Source organism: Heloderma suspectum, chromosome 3 (genome assembly GCF_057233095.1).
Source record: "Heloderma suspectum isolate Gila_16-S chromosome 3, 16-S_ref, whole genome shotgun sequence".
In the NCBI taxonomy this organism is placed as follows: domain Eukaryota; kingdom Metazoa; phylum Chordata; class Lepidosauria; order Squamata; family Helodermatidae; genus Heloderma; species Heloderma suspectum.
Genome location: NC_139460.1, coordinates 7,550,180 through 7,567,803, shown reverse-complemented (window position 1 = coordinate 7,567,803; position 17,624 = coordinate 7,550,180). Strand labels below are relative to the sequence as shown.

The 17,624-nt window shown below is 46.6% G+C and overlaps 1 protein-coding gene across 1 annotated transcript in view; it reads right to left on the bottom strand.

The window, feature by feature from the left end:
* The window catches only part of MOGAT2 (monoacylglycerol O-acyltransferase 2), a 67,484-nt gene extending 57,368 nt beyond the window's left edge, over positions 1-10,116 (bottom strand). Inside the window, exon 1 of the mRNA XM_084842429.1 lies at positions 9,901-10,116. Coding sequence (XP_084698555.1) covers positions 9,901-9,994 — 94 coding nt within the window. The 5' untranslated portion in view covers positions 9,995-10,116. The remainder of the gene's footprint in view (positions 1-9,900) is intronic.
* Positions 10,117-17,624: the final 7,508 nt, after the last annotated feature.

Here is a 17,624-nt window from a genome sequence, read left to right as displayed (position 1 = left end):
TGCTTCTTTGAAACACTGGCAATTTGCTTTTCAAAAGTTTCATCTTCGTCTTCTCCTTAATTGGGTGGCCAGTAGTAGACTCCAACCACCATGTTCCTTTTATTCTTTGCTCCATTTATTTTGATCCAGATGCTCTCGATGGAGCTACCAAGCTCATCCTCCTGTCTTTCTGTGCAGGGATATGTATTTTTTATATATAGTGCAACTCCACCTCCCTTTCTGTTCCTCCTATTCTTTTTGAACAAGTTATATCCTTCAATTGCTGTATTCCAGTCATGGGAGTCATCCCACCAAGTCTCAGTTATACCTATCAAGTCATAATTTCCCTCCTGTATTAGGAGTTCAAGTTTGTTCTGTTTGTTTCCCATACTCTGGGCATTAGTATATAGACATCGAAGACCATGTGCTTCATGGTCTGGCTTTCTTCCTACATGTTTCTGAAGACTATTATTGGGCGTTATTACAGCTGTTCTCTCTGTTGCAGTACATGAGCTTCCGTCCATTGTTACCCCCAACTTTACATCTCCCTCCCCTGTAGGATTCAGTTTAAACCCCTCCTGATGAAGTTCTTCATGCTGTGGCCGAACACATTCTTCCCAGCCTTATATCCTTATATCCTTCAATTGCTATATTCCAGTCATGGGAGTCATCCTACCAAGTCTCAATTACACCTATCAAGTCATAATTTCCTTCCTGTAATAAGAGTTCAAGTTCATTCTGTTTGTTTCCCATACTCTGGGCATTAGTATATAGACATCGAAGACCATATGCTTTATAGTCTGGCTTTCTTCCGACATGTTTTTGAAGACGATTATTGGGTGCTATTAGATCTGTTCTCTCCATTGTGATGCATGAGCCTTTGTCCATTGTTACCCCCAACTTTACATCTCCCTCCCCCGTAGGATTCAGTTTAAAGCCCTCCTGATGAAGTTCTTCATGCTGTGGCCAAACACATTCTTCCCAGCCTTTGTGAGGTGCAACCCATCCCTTGCCAACAGTCCATCTTCCAAGAAGTATAGCCCATGGTCCCAGAATCCAAATCTCTCATGCCAGCACCACCTTTGTAGCCAGTCATTCACCCAGAGTATTTTTCTTTCCCTTTCTGTCCCTCTTCTAACTACTGGAAGGATGGATGAGAAAATTTCTGGGCCCCAAAGTTCTTGAGTTTCCTTCCCAAAGCTTCAAAGTCTGATGTGATTTCTTCATAGCTCTGCTTGGTGGTATCATTTGTTCCCATATGGATGAGAAGAAAGGGGTACCTGTCAGTGGGCTTTATGAGTGTAGGCCAGTGTGGTGTAGTGGCTAGAGTGCTGGACTGGGAATCGGGAGATCTGGGTTCTAATCCCCACTCGGCCATGGAAGCTCACTGGGTGACTTTGGGCCAGTCACAGACTCTCAGCCCAACCCACCTCACAGGGTTGTTGTTGTGAGGATAAAATGGAGGAAGGAGGAGGATCATGTATGCTGCCTTGAGTTCCTTGGACGAAAAAAGGCGGGATATAAATGCAATAAATAAATAAAATAGGCAACCCTTCAGTCACGTCTCCGATCCGTCCTCCCAGGAGACAGCATACCTGGCGAGTCCACAGGTCTTCGCAACATACTTGGCTTTTGATCCCACGCAGCAGGGAGTCTCCCACTACTACTACTCTTCTCTTCTTTTTGTTGTAGGCCTTGGTTTCATTGCCTCTGCTTGACTGACGTTCAGCCTCTTGCTCGCTCTCATGCAGGTTCCCCTGTAATTCTTCCTCTGCATGCTGTCCCCCAGTCTCATCCTCAAGTACCTGGAAACAGTTCCCTAGTTCCACTGCCTCCACTGGTGCAGAATGGCTTCCAGCTCTTCTGCTCCTAACTGTCACCCTTTTCCAAGGGGTATCCTCTACTTCATTTTTCCTCACCTCAGCATTTTCCTCCTCTGCCTCAGCTTGCTGTTGCTCTTCTAGCTTTTGTTCTTCACTTTGCTGCTATAGTTCCAATCATTCTGTCCAAGAACTCTTCGTGTTCTCTTATTCCCTGGAGGGTCAACACTCACCGCTCCAGTCCTCTTACTTTTTCTTCCAACAGCGTGATCAACTTGCACTTGTTGCATGTATAGGCCATGTTGTTCTCAGGCAAGAAAACAAACACGGCACGGATGTTGCAGGTCACCACCACTGGAGAGTCTTTTCCTTCCATAGCTTCTATTCCCTTTTTGTGTCTAGCTTTCTGACTGTTCTAGAGTAGCCTGTGCCTGGTCCTCTACTCACTGGAGGTTAAAAGCAGAGTCCCACTAGTATGGAAGTGTGTGTTACAAGAAAAAGAAATTTTAAAAAATGGGGAAAAATGGGGAAAATGGGAGGGAAAGTGGGGGAGGAGAAAAAGAAATGGAAATGGGAAAAAAACATTAGGGGCCTCCCCCTTGACCTCCCCTTCCGAACTTCCCTGGCCGACTCCTGTTTGCCCAACCCTTGGTCTGATCCAGCAGGGCTCTTCTTATGTTCTTATTTGTTTATCCTATCTCCTGTTTACCACTCCAACATCTTTTGGATGTGGAGCAGTATACAAATATTGTCAATAAATAAATAAAAATATGTTTTATCGTCCGCTTGAAAGAAACCCATGAAGGGCGGTAAGCACCTCCATGGGGGAGGGAATTCCACAATTCAGAGGCTACCACCAAAAAGGTTCTGTTCCTGATACCCATCAGCCTGGTATCTCTTAATCTGAGACCAGCAGGCAGGTCATTCTGTAGCAGCCATATCGGGGGTCAGACTAAGTAGCCTCATGCAGTCTCATGCTTCATGTTCTTGCTGAGCTCTTGCTCTCTGAAATATATGTTTGTAAGCTGACGAGACGCAGGAATCTCTTAACTTGTCAACAAAGGCTAAGGTCATAGTGATATGTATATCATGTTCTCTGCTGTTCTCTGCTGTTCTCTGCTTATCATGGCTACCCTATAACCCATTTCTTGTATTATAAACAATGGTGCTAGGAGAGGAAATGCTGAATACTGCAAACCCACACAGAAAGGGGCGGGGGAGATTTTGCATATGTGTCATAATGTCTATAAAAACAATTTGCTGATGTAAAGAGCTTTTGGCTCTTTGGAAGTGATTCCAGCCTTAAGCCCGCGCGTTAAATAAATAACTCTTTTTCCTTCACTCCGTGGTCTCACTGACTCTGAGTTCTAAAACAATTCAAGGCCAATTGCAAGGCCTGGGCAGATTCATGGGAAGATAGCCCTGAAAGTAACCTCAGTAATAGCCAAGGATAGACTTCTCCTACATGCATTTAAGAAGAGCCGTGCAGGATATCATCAACGTCCCTTCTAATCCAGCACCCTGTTTCCCACAGTGACCAACCAGATGCCAATGGGAAGCCCATGTGCAGGACATAAATACAATGATTATCCCTTTTTCTCCTCAGTCTCAGATTGATAAAATTGGAAGTGAACTTCCAATTGGATAAAATTGGAGGGGTACACGATTTGGCCCTTATGTGGTTGGGTTGTTTAAACATTATCCCCGCCACTCACAAGAAAAGCACCTCCCTACCTGGCTAGGATAATGATTCACACCACAATCTTATACTTATCTTCTTGGAAGTGTCCTGTTGAGTTCAATGGGGCCGTATTCCAAGGTAAAATGAGCATAGTATTTCAACCTTCTCTGGAAAAGACCCTGATGCTGGGAAAGACTGAAGGCAAAAGGAGAAGGGGACGGCAGAGGATGAGATGGCTAGATAGCATCACCGATGCAATGACTATGAACTTGAGCACACTCCAGGAGAGAGCACAGGACAGGAAGGCCTGGCGTGCTATGGTCCATGGGGTCACGAAGAGTCGGACACGACTGAACAACAACAACAACAACAACAAGAATTACCTAACTTGGGGGTGGGGGGCTCCCAGTTTCTTTGTGAATTAGTTATCTATATTTATTTTTTCAGGAATTTATATAGTATTTATATACTGAATTGCTCTGAAAGGTGTTTCACACTATTAAAGGGTGCAATTCTATGCATGTTTAGACAGAAAAAGGTCCTACAACTCCCAGCATTCCCCAGCCAGCATGCTGGGAGTTGTAGGACCTTTTTCTGTCTAAATATGCATAGGATTGCACTCTGAATCCACATTTCTGGATGCCCCTCCTGATTGCAAGGAGACAAACTAAGAGCATTGAATGGGGAGTCTCCTTTGAGGGCAGGTGATTTCACTGGATTTCTGTTCAGGAACAGACAATAACTCCTAGGCTGGGGTAAGCACAAACAGTTCTCTCTCATTTCATAAGCTTATAAAATAGGACTGCTGTTTATTTTATTATTCTTATGTTTTTATGGCTGCCTGGCAGTCAGAAATTTAAGAGAGAACACTTTTGCCACATTTCCAGGCTGGGGAAAACAAATTCACCTGATTTATTTCTCTCTAGCTTGAACCTGTCTGGAGCTTCTGTCAATAGACAAGGAGCAAGCAACCTTACTGTACATTTCGGTGCATGAACACATTCTATGGTCCAGTCACAACTGGAATACTGTGTATAGTTCCGGTCTTTCATTAACTTGCTACGGATTCTATTATATCAGGTTGTGAGACTTGTTAACCTGGAGACAAGATGGGTTCAAAACTCACTTGTACTGTGGAATTTTTGGTTGGCTTCAAGCCATTTTCTACTCACTCCATTTCCCCCTCCCTCTGTACAATAGGAATAATAATAGCCTACCTCATAAGGCTGTTGGAAGGGTAGAACACAATCAAGACTATAAAGCATTTTGCAAAATTAAAACTCTAAGGCCAGTCATAATCCCTAACATTATCTAGTAAATAATAATACATATGAACATAATTTATGCTGAAACTGCCTCACACAGAGTCATCTCTCCCATTATTCTTCTGCTCTGATGGACAGCAGTTCTCTAAGGCAAAGAGAGGAGTTTCCTAGCCTGGAACTGTCTATACACAATGCCTGTTTTTTACCATGAAACTGAAGCCTCTCCCCATCTCACACCTGCTTGACATAAATCAGTTGAACATGTCCAGATCTTTTGAATGACAGGTTGGTGGTTACAGACAGATGAAACTTGGTGCTTCCTAAATAGGAGCAATTGCTTCAGTTAAAAGTGCCAGGTATATTTTGCTCATAAATGCAATGCATCACAGGGTTTATCATCTTTACGCCATGCATTTCACCTGCAGTGGAATCGAGAGTGAAATGCGTGGTGTCAAGGTGATAAACCACGGGGTTGCTAGACTTAAACCTGCACAAAAACATTGCTGATGGCATATGTATGTATTTTGTTACAGCCCATGACACTCCTTATACCATGGGTTTCTGGCCCAGTTCATATGTGACCCTTCCACTTTGGGGAGCTGCTTCCACAGGGCCCAATCCATGCCACCCAGCACCAAGAACTGCCAAGAGGGCACATGTATGGTTGGAGAACCAGAGTACACGGCTCCTTGCCATGCCGTTAGCACAAGCTGCCTTTGTTCTTGGCACAAAAGGGACCTCTGGCATCCCGTTTTTGCACAAACTGCTGCTCCTTTCGTGGGCAGGCTGACTGAGAATATCGGTCCCTCGTAGAAAGGAATCGCAGAGAGGCCTGACGTCAGAGCTGGCTGCTGACAGCTGCCATGGCTTTGCATGCCAGGATGTCTAGCGTCTGTCTGCCCGTTGAAAACAAAATGGGTCTCCCAGCTTCTCTCGCTTCGTCTGGGCGGCCGAGGCCTTTGCTTCATTCGCATAACCATGGCAACTGCAGAGAGCGGCAGCGCTGAGCGGCTGCCACCACTGAGCCCATCTGCTAATGGGCAGAACGGCTGGCACAGGCAAGCTGATGGATGGTTCAGGTTCCCAGAGCCGAGGCTGGTGAAGAGGAGGCCAGCAAAAGCCGCAAGGAAGGAACAAGACCGTGTTCACACACGCACAACATGCTCACTTCCCTTGAACTAGGATGGCACCACTTGGACATGGCCGCCAAAGAGGAAACGCATCTCAAAAAAAGAGAAGAGGGCAAAAAGAGGGCCCCAATTTGCGTACCATCTGTGAATGCTGATTTATATGGATAAATACAAATTTAGAGATTGTTACTACCTTGAAATAGTAATGGAAATGCAATACATTTCACCCTAGTGAGGAAGACCTGCATGCAGGCCCAGTCTGGTGGGCAACTTCAAGGCCCCAGCCTGCTCTCCTTCCTCACGGTTCTTGAACTTTAAACCAGACTTGAGCTGGGCGACCCCTCAAAGAGAGCCCTCCTTCAAACAGAGGACTGCCTTCTGTAAAGTGGGCCACCTGGCCACCCTACCTTTAACAAATGGCAGGTCCTTCTGCTCCCATCCAGGGCTCAGAATCGAGCCCTCAGAACCAGGTGAGAAGCCTGGCTGCACAGCGCATTAGAGGAGGCTCTGGAGAGGTTGGCAGGCGTAGCTGTTCCCAAGGCCAACCCAGCATGGCTTGTTTGCTGCAGGCAGGCCTGCTCAGAGGAGCCGAAGAAGCTGCCAGCCAGACCCGTGGCCCATCCAGTTGTCCGGTACTGGCTGCTATGCTTGGCAGCCATTCTCCAGGGTTTCACACAGAGAAGGGGTCTTTCCCCTCACCAGCTACCTGACCTTCTAACTGGAGATGCCAGGACTGAACCCAGCACCTTCTGCCTGCAAAACAGACTCTGCCTCTGAGCTACAGTCCCCCGTCTCCTGCAGGGAGCTTGTTGAAAGCCCCTGTGTCTTTAGCACTCACCCAGAAATTTAGCAAGAAATGCTTCGCCTGGTGTGGAACTAAAGCGCTGGGCAAACAGTTGCCAGTTTAATTTCTGTGTTTTAACTGGAAGCCATCAAATGCCACAGAAAATCAGTTGGGTGGAACTCTCCTCACCCCCGGCATTATTCTATGTCCCTGCCAGGAAAAGCTTCACCTGCTGAATTTCTAGGTGTCAGCCTGCTGTTAACAACGCAGGAGTAGGGTTGGGGAACAATGGTGGTGACCCGGTTTGGAACTGGTGACAGTTTAGCAGCAGCACTTGGTGATGCGATGCGTTCTTCACAAAGCATCTGCTTTAGCTCCACCATCCTACCTGGCAATTTTCCAAACACATTCTTGGAGGGGAGCTTAGAGGCACCCCAAAAGGAGGATGGGTCTATCCATGGTGAAATGGAGCCACCACGTTCAGAGGCAGGGTATCCTGCAGGGGAGGCTGGTGGCTCTGATGTTAGTGGGGAAGTGAATCCACTCTGGCTTCCAGTCAGAACTCTGCAGAGCATCTTCGATAGTTCTTTAGAGTTCTGACTGGTTCTGACTGGAACCAGGAGCAGATACACCACCCCACTGACATCGGGGCCACCAGCCTCCACTGGTACCCTGAATATCAAGACTCTGGAGCCAGAAAGTAGGGATGGGCTGATCCCTTCCTGCCCTGCTTGGTGGCTTCCCAGAGACTTCTGTCTGCCTAACCACCATCAGAAACAGATTTCTGGGGAGATGGGCCCTTCGTCTGATCCAGCAGGGCTCTTCATACATTCAATTTGTTTTCATCACTGCTGCTCCTTTATCATCCCCTCCAATAAGTCCTGAATGCTCCTCTGTTTGCCAGCCCTGCCTTGGGCTTCCTAAAACACTGGTATCCTTTCCCAAGCTGTATGCTGTTGCCTTGGAAACGGCAGCCATTTTTTCTGAAGGGACGACATAACCCAACATGCTGCCTCTTTGCTCTCATGAGCCACAACAACAGACATTCTTCCTCCACAAGGAAGCATAATATTCTTAACTTCCAACTCTCTGGGACCAGGCCTCAAAATTGTTCTGCTGGCCAGAGCTGCCATGGTATTTTCTTATGTTTGCTATATTTTGTGGCTGGCACTGCTGCTATTCTTTTAACGGGTGCCTGGCATGTGGAATTCACACAGACAAAGCTTCTCCTGGCATGATGGTTGGAATATCTAAGGCAGGGGATCACACCAAGGAAAGGTGCAAGCTTTGGGCTCATTTGTACCTGGAGTTTTTAAAGCTGCGATCATGTGCCACGGCAAGGGTCAGAGCTGGGGTCCAGAGTCGGCATGGTTGGGCACCAGCCCAGGGCCCTAACCCCAGCAGGGGGCCCACTGACAAGAACCCTCTGGACCTGCTCCTTCGCTTCCCCATTGCAACCTGCTTCTTCACCCTCCTCTCACTCTGACCCAGACAACAATGGCTGTGTGAAGGAGGAGCCCCATATTCAAAGCTTGTTCCCGTCATTCGCTTTAATGATAGCTGTCAGCCACTTTGGGGACTGCATTGGAAAGGCATGATAAACGTTGAAAAGAAAGAAATGAAATCTAATTAATCAGCTACATTTCTGAGGATTTCTTTTAAAAATGGCCATTATTCCCATCTTGCATGCCAAAAGGCATTACTGGGGATTACTGTTGGATTTGTTTTAATGGCTATTGCTCTCAAAGCAAACGTTTTGGGAATAGAAAGGCAGGGAGTCCAGAAGGCTAGAGGTGGATGAATCATTCAGTTTCACATCCATTCAGTCAGGACTGGAGACAAGGAAGGGTAGGCATGGTTGGGGAGCTGCCGAGGGCCCACACCCCAGCACGGGCCCACTGCCCGCTTGGAGTTGCTCCTCCTTTCTACCATTGCACTCCACTTGTTCACTTGCCTCTCCCTCTGGCCCAGGCAACGGTGGTGGTGAGAAGGGGGAGCAGGAGATGCCTCGGCCTACTTGCTCACGGGTTCTTTGCCTGTCAAGCAAGCAAGTGGGAGCAATGACGAGGAGGAGTAGCGATTGTAGCTGGCAACATGCTGGGAAGAAGATAGACCCACTGAGGGAGGGGGCCCCACTGAAGGTATCTTGCCTAAGGGCCCCCAAAACCTTCAGCCAGCACTGGGTGCAGAGCAAATGAACAGTTCCAGAGGCATCAGAGAGCAGTAGATGCAAACAGGGGTCAAAAGGGGAGGAAATGTTATCTAGCAGCCAGGTGGAGCCAAATATGTTTCCTTTTAGCCTGAGTTTCTGGTGTATAAAAAGACTACTATGTCCAGTATGTTCTGTAGCAGTAGTCGTTTCATTACATTAGAAGCCTGGCCTGATTTGCTCTGCTGTTTTATACATCTGGCTGCTCCGCCGGGGAACTCTCTGATTATGACTCAGTAAAATTAGCCAAGCCCTTCACTTTCTGGATTCAGTCAGCCCTTTATTCAGCCACTTCACTTGGAATTATAGTTTGCAAGATTCAGCCAACTCAACTGGCCCAGAGCTTCAAGCTTAGAAACACAGGAACGGTGCCTTCTACTGCATCAGACCATGGGTCCATCGAGCCCAGTATTGTTGACACCGACTGGCAGCGACTCTTCTGGGTTTAAGGCAGGAATATTTCTAGCCCTACCTGGTGATGCTGGGGATTGAACCTGGGACTTTCTGCATGCAAAGCAAGGGCCCTACCATTGAGCTACAGCCCCTAAGCCCGTAGAGAGATATTCTCCAGCACAGATAAGCATAAGAACTATAAGGACAAGTTTCACACTGCTAATACTACAAAGCCAGTATAGTAGTTTCATCACATTAATACATTCCTTCCCATGGATGACAGGAAGGGGCTTGCCTTAGAGAGACCTGATTTCATTGACTAAACTGAAGACCTGCTCCATGGGCCTCACCAATTTCTGTTGGCCCTAGGATGGCCAGGTGGAAAAGAGGTTAGGGCTCCTATACTTTCAATAGCTGAAATTTCCTCTTCTGCACAACTATTTCAGGTGCAGGAGCCCCTGTCCTCTTTCACATCTGGCCACCCTATTAATGCAAATACTCTGACAAATGGCTACCAGACCAATCCTATACATTCTACTCAGAATTAAGTTCCATTGAGTTCAATGGGGCTTATGCCCAGGGCAATGTGTGTAGCATTGCAGCCTAAACATCTTAGGAAAAATAAGGAGATCTTTTTACCTAGGCCCAAGAAACTGAAGACCCACTGGACAACTGAAGCAGTCTGGAGTCGCCTCTCAAGAGGGAGCGAGCGGGGAGCAAATTCAATCTTCATTGTGCAGCTTGAATGTGAGGGATTTCGCCAAAAGGCCCTGGGAAGCTCTTCAAGTGGAGAAAGTCAGAGAGAGCAAAGTCTCTGGCTTCTGTTGACACAGTATTAAAGGAGCGTTGCTACACAATGAGCAATTAGCATGGAACTTGATTCGGCTTTGGAGGAAGCCCATCCCATTTCTGCAAGATTGAACTGATGGAGTGTGTGTGTGTGTGTGTGAGAGAGAGAGAGAGAGAGAGAGAGAGAGATTAGGGGACTTTGATTTAAGAAGAATCACAAGTAATTGAGCCAATACAACACTTTAGAGCTGTAACTATGATCCTCTCCTGTGCAGGGCCAGCCCTACCACAAGGCACATTGAAGCAATTGCCTCAGGTGTCAGATCCGGGGGGGGCGGGGAGCAGTGCTGGCTTCCTGGTTTGTCCTCCTGAACTCCCCAGCTGTCCCCCCTCTGCCTGAAGACAGAACTATGTATGGCACACAACTGCTCCTGGGACCCCTAAACTAGCCTGCTGCCTCAGGGGTGGTGGAGGACACTATCCCATCGCCAGTGTTGAAGCAAGATCAGAGTCAGAACATTTTATTGTGTTCGACTAATAGCCATTACAAACAACATAACTTAATACATCATGCAATAACAGAATGTAGACAGAAATCAAGTAAACAAATCATCTGAACGGTCTACTGCAATAGCATTCAGAGTGATTGCACAAATATGTTTGGGGGCTGTAGCAAACAAAGCTGTTTTGTGTGTAGCATAACACAATCTGACAGTAACCAGCAACTCTTCACATAGATGCTTTTACCCTGTAAGGATGCCAAGATCTGCCCCAGGAATCTCTCCCTGGGGTTTTGATATAGGTGGCAGTACAGTAAATAAGGTGCGATATCCTCTAACTCTCCCATACCACAGATACAGAACCATAGGTTTCTTGGTACATGCCTATATCGTCCATCCAGGAATGGTGTGGGCATGGCTTGGAAGCGTAGGTCAGGAAATGAGGTTCTCAAAGAAGCAAAAGTGAGAGCATGTAGGTATTGGGCTCTTTCACGATCTGTTTTAAACAGGCAGTGCCACTGAGGTTGAAGTAAGATTCAACTGCCAGTCCAGTTGGCTTCTGTACAGGGTATGGTGAGGCTGTACCATCTTGTCCTTTCCCTCAGGCCGCAAAATGTTCTCCTTCTGTTTAGCCAATGCAATGCATCACAGCACTGGCACAACCTCCGATCAGAGGGTCCGCTGCAGGAATAGCCCCTTTTTCTAGCTCACATTGTCATCCGAGGCCCTTATCCAGGCCCCTCAGCTACAGAGGCTGGATGCAGGGCTGGCCCAAGACATTTCGCTGCCTATGGCAGTGAAGGACAAGATGATGCCCCTCCCCTTTCAAGCAGCAGGGACCACAAAGGGAGCAGCCCCAGGTTGTGCACCCCGGCTTAAAGACGAACACATTAATTATGGCATAAGCTGGGCTATAGACCATGGAAGCTTATAGACTATAAACTGGATTGAAAATCACATTAATTAAAATCACATTGATTAAAGTAATGAAAGTAATGTAATCAAACTAATTAATCACACAATTAATTATATAATTAATCAATTAAATTAAATTAATTACATCAAATTAAACCACATTAATTAATTAACACATTAATTATGGCATAAGCTTTTGTGAACTATAGATCATGAAAGCTTATGCCATGTTAGTTTTCAATTAGCCAAAAGACTCTTTGCTGGTTTTTACATTTTTTTTAGATGTACGTATATGATTTTCTCTTAAAAAAAAAAGTGTACACCAGAATATGTAATGTGAGAATGGAACACGCCTGTTTTTCAACAAGCATGCATTATAAAGGTATACTCATCAGTGGGTGGGACAGCATGTTACTGGAAAGATTTTGCGCCCAAATCTACTGGCATGGCCGCATCCTTGTAGTGGAATCGCCATACATCAGGGGTGGAGAACAAGTGGCCTACCAGATGTTGTTGGACTGCAATTCCCATCAGCCCCAGCCAGCATTGCCAATAGTGGGGGGTGATGGGAGTTGCAGTCCAGCAACATCCGGTGGCTGTGGGGCTATGCTTTCCCCACTCCTGCAATACCTGAAGTGTTCCATCTTATGCAATCCTGCTTGGAAGTAAATTCCATTGGTCTCAGTGGTAAACACACCTGAGTAAACACATTTAGGAACAGGATGGGTTCCTTCTTCCAGGAGGGACTGGGACTTCATGGGCTTTCAAATGCATAATCCTTCCCGCTAGTCTGTCCATGGAGGTGCGTGTGCTCCTAACAAAAGTTGAGGCATCTCTGAGGTTCTGTTTTTTAGAGCTGTGTGCAAATGGCCCCCTTCCTGTGGAACTCTCTGCCTTTGGAGGTCAGGCAGGCGTCAACGTTGTGCTGCTTACAGTGCCTCCTGAAGACACTGTTATTTCAAGAGGCCTTCCTTGAGTGACCAGTGCAGTCTATTAAGTTCAGAATTTGTTTCTTTTAAAATGTTTTAATTATTTTAATATGGTATTTTATTCTTTTATCTTTGTTCTTCACCGCTCCAGAATCTTTTGATGTGGAGCAGTATTTAAATATATGAACTTGAGCACACTCCGGGAGAGAGCAGAGGACAGGAAGGCCTGGCGTGCTATGGTCCATGGGGTCACGAAGAGTCGGACACGACTTAACGACTGAACAACAACATATAAATATTTTAAACAAACAAACAAATAAATAAATGGGATCTCGAAATTCTTCATCTTATTTATGGGCAGAGAATTTCACTAAATTTCTCCAGGGGGAGAAGAATTTCTCCAACAGTTTCTCACAGGAAGGGTTCATCATTGGCAGGGGTTGTAGTACAGCTTCTTTGTTTTTTGAGGTTACCTAATCATTACAGGATGCTCTGTGTTTGGTTTTTCTTTCTGTTAAGAACGTAAGAACTTAAGAAGAGCCCTGCTGGATCAGACCATGGGTCTATCTGATCCAGCCTTCTGTTCATGCTGTGGCCAACTTGCTGCCCATGGGAAACCCACAAGACGTACAAGAGCACAACAGCACCCTTTACAACGAAAGACAGGGCACTCACACACACTCTTTGGCCACCTCATAAGTAAGGGAAGCACAAGAACCCCAAACCCAATGTAGAAGAATTTTCCTGAAATGTTCTTCTCCTTTCAATTTCTTTTCGAAAGCAATTTATTTTCTATCAGATTGAACGTGAATGAAATTATTCAGCACAGCACTACAATTTCTCCTTAATACAGAAGGAGCGAGCACCAACAGGGCTTTTGTTAGTCAGCCTACATAAGGGTCTCTTGTATTTGCAGACAGCACTAAGGCTAAAAAAGACTTGCACAAAATGAATTCCCCAGCAAACGTGGCTTTGTTAAGCTGAAAGTCCAGCTCTAGAAGAAGAGAGGCAGACTGTACGGGAGAAAGTAATACAGTACTGCTACTACAGCAGCAGTGCTGACTGGTGGATTATGGGAGTTGTTGTCCAACACATCTCGAGGGCACGTGGTTGCAGAAGGCCGCAGTACTGTGATGCGTGGGTGTCTGCCGCAGCCCCAAATATTCACTTATGTTGCCAACTGTTCAGCTGGCCCTTGCCACTCCGCCTTTAAGAGGGACTCAATCTGCGGTAAACAGCCAGAGCTAATGTCTATCCCCGCACCACACATGCAAAGCCTTCACTGGCTAATTCCTGCAGATCAAGCTGTTATTAAAAGGCACCACTGCAGGGTCTGGTTTGGAAAAATGGCAATGCAAATACCTAATGCAGTGGAGGCTGTTGGCTTTGATGTCAGTGGGGCAGTGCATCCATCCATTCTGGGTTTCAGTCAGAACCAGTTAGAGCACCTTAGATAGCTCCTTTACAGTTCTGATGGGTTCTGACTGAAACCCAGAGCATATTCACGGCCCCACTGACATCGACATCATCAGCCTCCTCTGACCTAATGGTAAGGAAATGGCTTAGAATTGTTCTTTGCAGCATGGACTTCTTCCAAGTGCCTTGCTTGTTTCTCAATGTTTTGAATTCCCAGCACTTGAAATTCCAGAGGTGCTAGATGGTGAGTCTCACTGAAGTCTCAGCGAAGAAGCATCTGCCACTCCACTTATGGCCATTTCAAAAGCTTCTCTGGTAGCCTGATGCACCCAATCAATGCCAGAATCTATCGAGCCTAGTGCTCAAGAGCACTTTGTGAAATCTCACCTCCACCATCTCTCAGAGCTGTTCTATAATGCAGAAGTAATCATAACAACCTGCCCTACAGGGTAGGCAATGTTCCAGCTGGCCACGGGAGCCGTCCCTTTAAATTTAAGTCTTATCTCCATGCTGTGAGAAGTTTCACCTGCCAATTTCTGCATATCAAGCTGCTGCTAAAGGCACAAGAGCAGGTCAGGCTGTTCTTTCCTGATCATCTGGCAACCCTATCATCTAGTCAAGGGCTTATAATGGATCTTCTGATAAAATAGACCTTTTCCCCTCTATGGGTGCTGCCTGAGGCAAAGGATAAGTTTACCACCGCCTCCACTCCATGTACAGAATCTTAACTTCAGCCATGGAAATTGCACCTGTGATCCACCTGAGGGCAGCAGGCTATAGCTTAGAGGGCACAGATTGGGCCGTGTGGCACACAGAGCTTTGTCCTCCAACACCTCACCACCCCCAGCATACACCACCTGATGCAGCTACCTCACTCTGCCTAGGGGTAGGGCCGGCCCTGTTAAGGGCAGCCTCTGCAAGTGTGTGAGAAACAAGGGCTTACTCTTTCCCCACCAACATTTCTCTCCTCCTTGGCCTCCCTCCTCTCTTACCCATGCGCTATTTCAACATCTATCCATGGCGAGACAATGCAGTATCAGCTGCTGTGGCTTTTATCTGCTCAGGTTCCCGCTATCGTACAGTTTTATCGTACAGTGGATGTTTTGCTTTCTTTGACAGCAAAAGCCTCACAGTGGCAACGCTGAAGTTAAGTCACTGCTCTTGCATTTCCTGATAAGAGGCTGATTACACCCATATCACAAAGTCTGAAGGTTCAGCAATCTATCCGGTACCATTCGATGATGTTCTCTTGGCAGCAGGCCCATCATTTGATATTGGGATGGGGGCTAAAGGTACGTAGGTGGGGTGGTGGCATCACAAGGCAATGCAAAAAGCAAAACCCGTAAGCCCTAAACGGCTTTGGGCACAATCCTATGCATGTTTAGACTGAAAATAAGTCCTACAATTCTGAACATGGCTGGGGCGTGCTGAGGACTGCAGGACTGTTTCCTGTTTAAACATGCATAGGCTTGCACCCTTAAAGATCCAGGATACACGGAGCACCATCTCCCATATGGCCAACCTTCTGTATAGTACAGCCTTCTCCCAGCTGGCACCCTCCAGATGTGTTGGACTACAGGTCCCATCATGCCATGCTGGCTGGGTGTGATGGGAGTGGTAATCAAACACATCTGAAGGGCACCAGGTGAGGGGGGCAGGCTGGTTTACACTGACTGTCAGCAACTCTCCAGGGTGGCTGAGTATGATGGCAGGTGTAGTACACCACATCTGGATGGCGCCTGGTTGCCCAAGGCTGGTGAGACAACCAGGGGAGGGCTGCCTGTGAAAGCTTTCCGTGTTGTACTCTTTCCGGCGCCAGATGGTGAAGACCTTTTTATTCTCCCCGTATTTTAGCGTTTTAGCTTCCTAGTCTTTTAGCTTTGGTGTTTTAAATCTGTATTTTAAATCTCTGCATTGCTGCTAGGTTTTATTCTGGTTGTATTATTATATTGCGGCTTTAAGCTTTCATATTTTATATTGTTTTACGCTGCACTTTGTGGTTTCAGTTTCTGTGAACTGCCCAGAGAGCTCTGGTCATTGGGTTGTATAGAAATGAAATGAAATGAATAAATACATAGGAGGCTGGATTGGTGGGCACAAGCAACAGCGGGGAGGGGTTTACAGATTGAATGAGTTCCCCACCCTTCTCCTGGGCTTGAGGAGGAATGAATGCAGAAAGCAGCCTTATGCTCAGGCATCCAGCTTGATATATCTGCATCAGCCTTCCCCAACCAGCTGCCCCTCCCAGATGAGTGGGACTACAACTCCCATCATGCAACCAGTGTGCCTTCAATGGGGCTTACTCCCTAATAAGTGCATAATGCCTACTTGTCTGCTCAGTAGTAAGTCCCACTGAGCGCAGTGAAATCTCTGAGCAAACATGTATAGGATTACACTCTTAGGGCACAATCCTATGCATGTTTAGACAGAGAAAAGGCCTACAACTCCCAGCATTCCCCAGCCTTGCTGGCTGGGTAATGCTGGGAGTTGTAGGCCTTTTCTCTGTCTAAACATGCATAGGATTGTGCCTTTCATCATTCTTCTTCCCTGCCCCCCTAAGCTAAAAAATGCTTCTCCCTAAGCTTCTCCACATGGGGCAAGTGTTTCGACCCCTGGATGGTTAAAGTTGCCCTTTTCTGTATCTTTTCAAGTCCTCCAATATCATTTTTAAGATCAGGCAACTGGAACTCTATGTAGTATTCTAAATGTGGTTGCAGTGAAGCTGTCTAGAAGGATGATGGTGTCAGGCTATTCCTAGCATAGTCTTTTGGAGAGAATGGAATACTTGCTGGGGGTTGGAGGATTGCATTTTCCCCTGAACAAATCTCTTGGATTTCTAGTTGCTTCTCTGTTTCCTAAAAAGTGGGTGTAAAATTTAGGTGCGTGCATGTTTTGTGTGTTTCTTTGAAAGTCAGTGTGTGGATGTGGGTGGTGCGTGGGCATGTGTTACTCCGGTCTCGAGAGCATTTATTTTTTAAGGTAGCGCTGCAGTCTAGATCACTTTCTTTCCTTCCCTAGCTGTGAGAAATGCCTCTGAAGGTGAAAATCCCTCATCCCAGGTATAGAATTCAGCCCAGTTTACCAGCCCTGCCACAAACACAACTCTAGAGACTTTGGGGTTTTATTTATTTTCAGTGCCCCCAACATGCTAATAGCCTATGATCCGCCTTTCAGATTTCTAAATGATAGATTAAAGCATGCGTGGAGCGGGGAGGGGTTAATGCATTATGCTCTGCTCCTTCATGCCTTTGTGCTGCACTCTTTCTATTGGGTTGCCTGGGGATCTGTCCAAAGGTATTTAGTTCTGAAAATGCCTGTCTGAGAAATAAAGACCGGCAGCCATGCCGGAGTGCTGTCCAGCAGCAAGCTTGCAGAAGAGGACATGGGAGGGGGGCGGGTGTTTTGAGTTGCCTAGGAAAAAGAAGGATGACAGATCATATGCTAAAAATGTCACTGTGGTGTAGGGGTGAGACTGTTGGACTGGGACTCAGGAAATCCGGGTTCTAGTCCCCAGTTGGCCATGAAGCTCACTGCGTGACTTTGAGAGAGTCACCGACTCGCAGCCTAACCTACCTCACAGCGTTGTTATGAGGATAAAATGGCTAGAAGGAGGACCGTGTAAGCTGCCTTGGGTTCACTGCAAGAGGGGGAAAGGTGGGGAAATAATAATAATAATAATAATAATAATAATAGAAGATAATTTGTCAAGTGTACCTGAAGGTGATGTTGGGTGTGCGTGTGTTCCCCCCACCACCACCGTTGGCCACATGTGCAGCAGTCACGCGCATTGCTTCTCTATGAGAGTATCATGTAT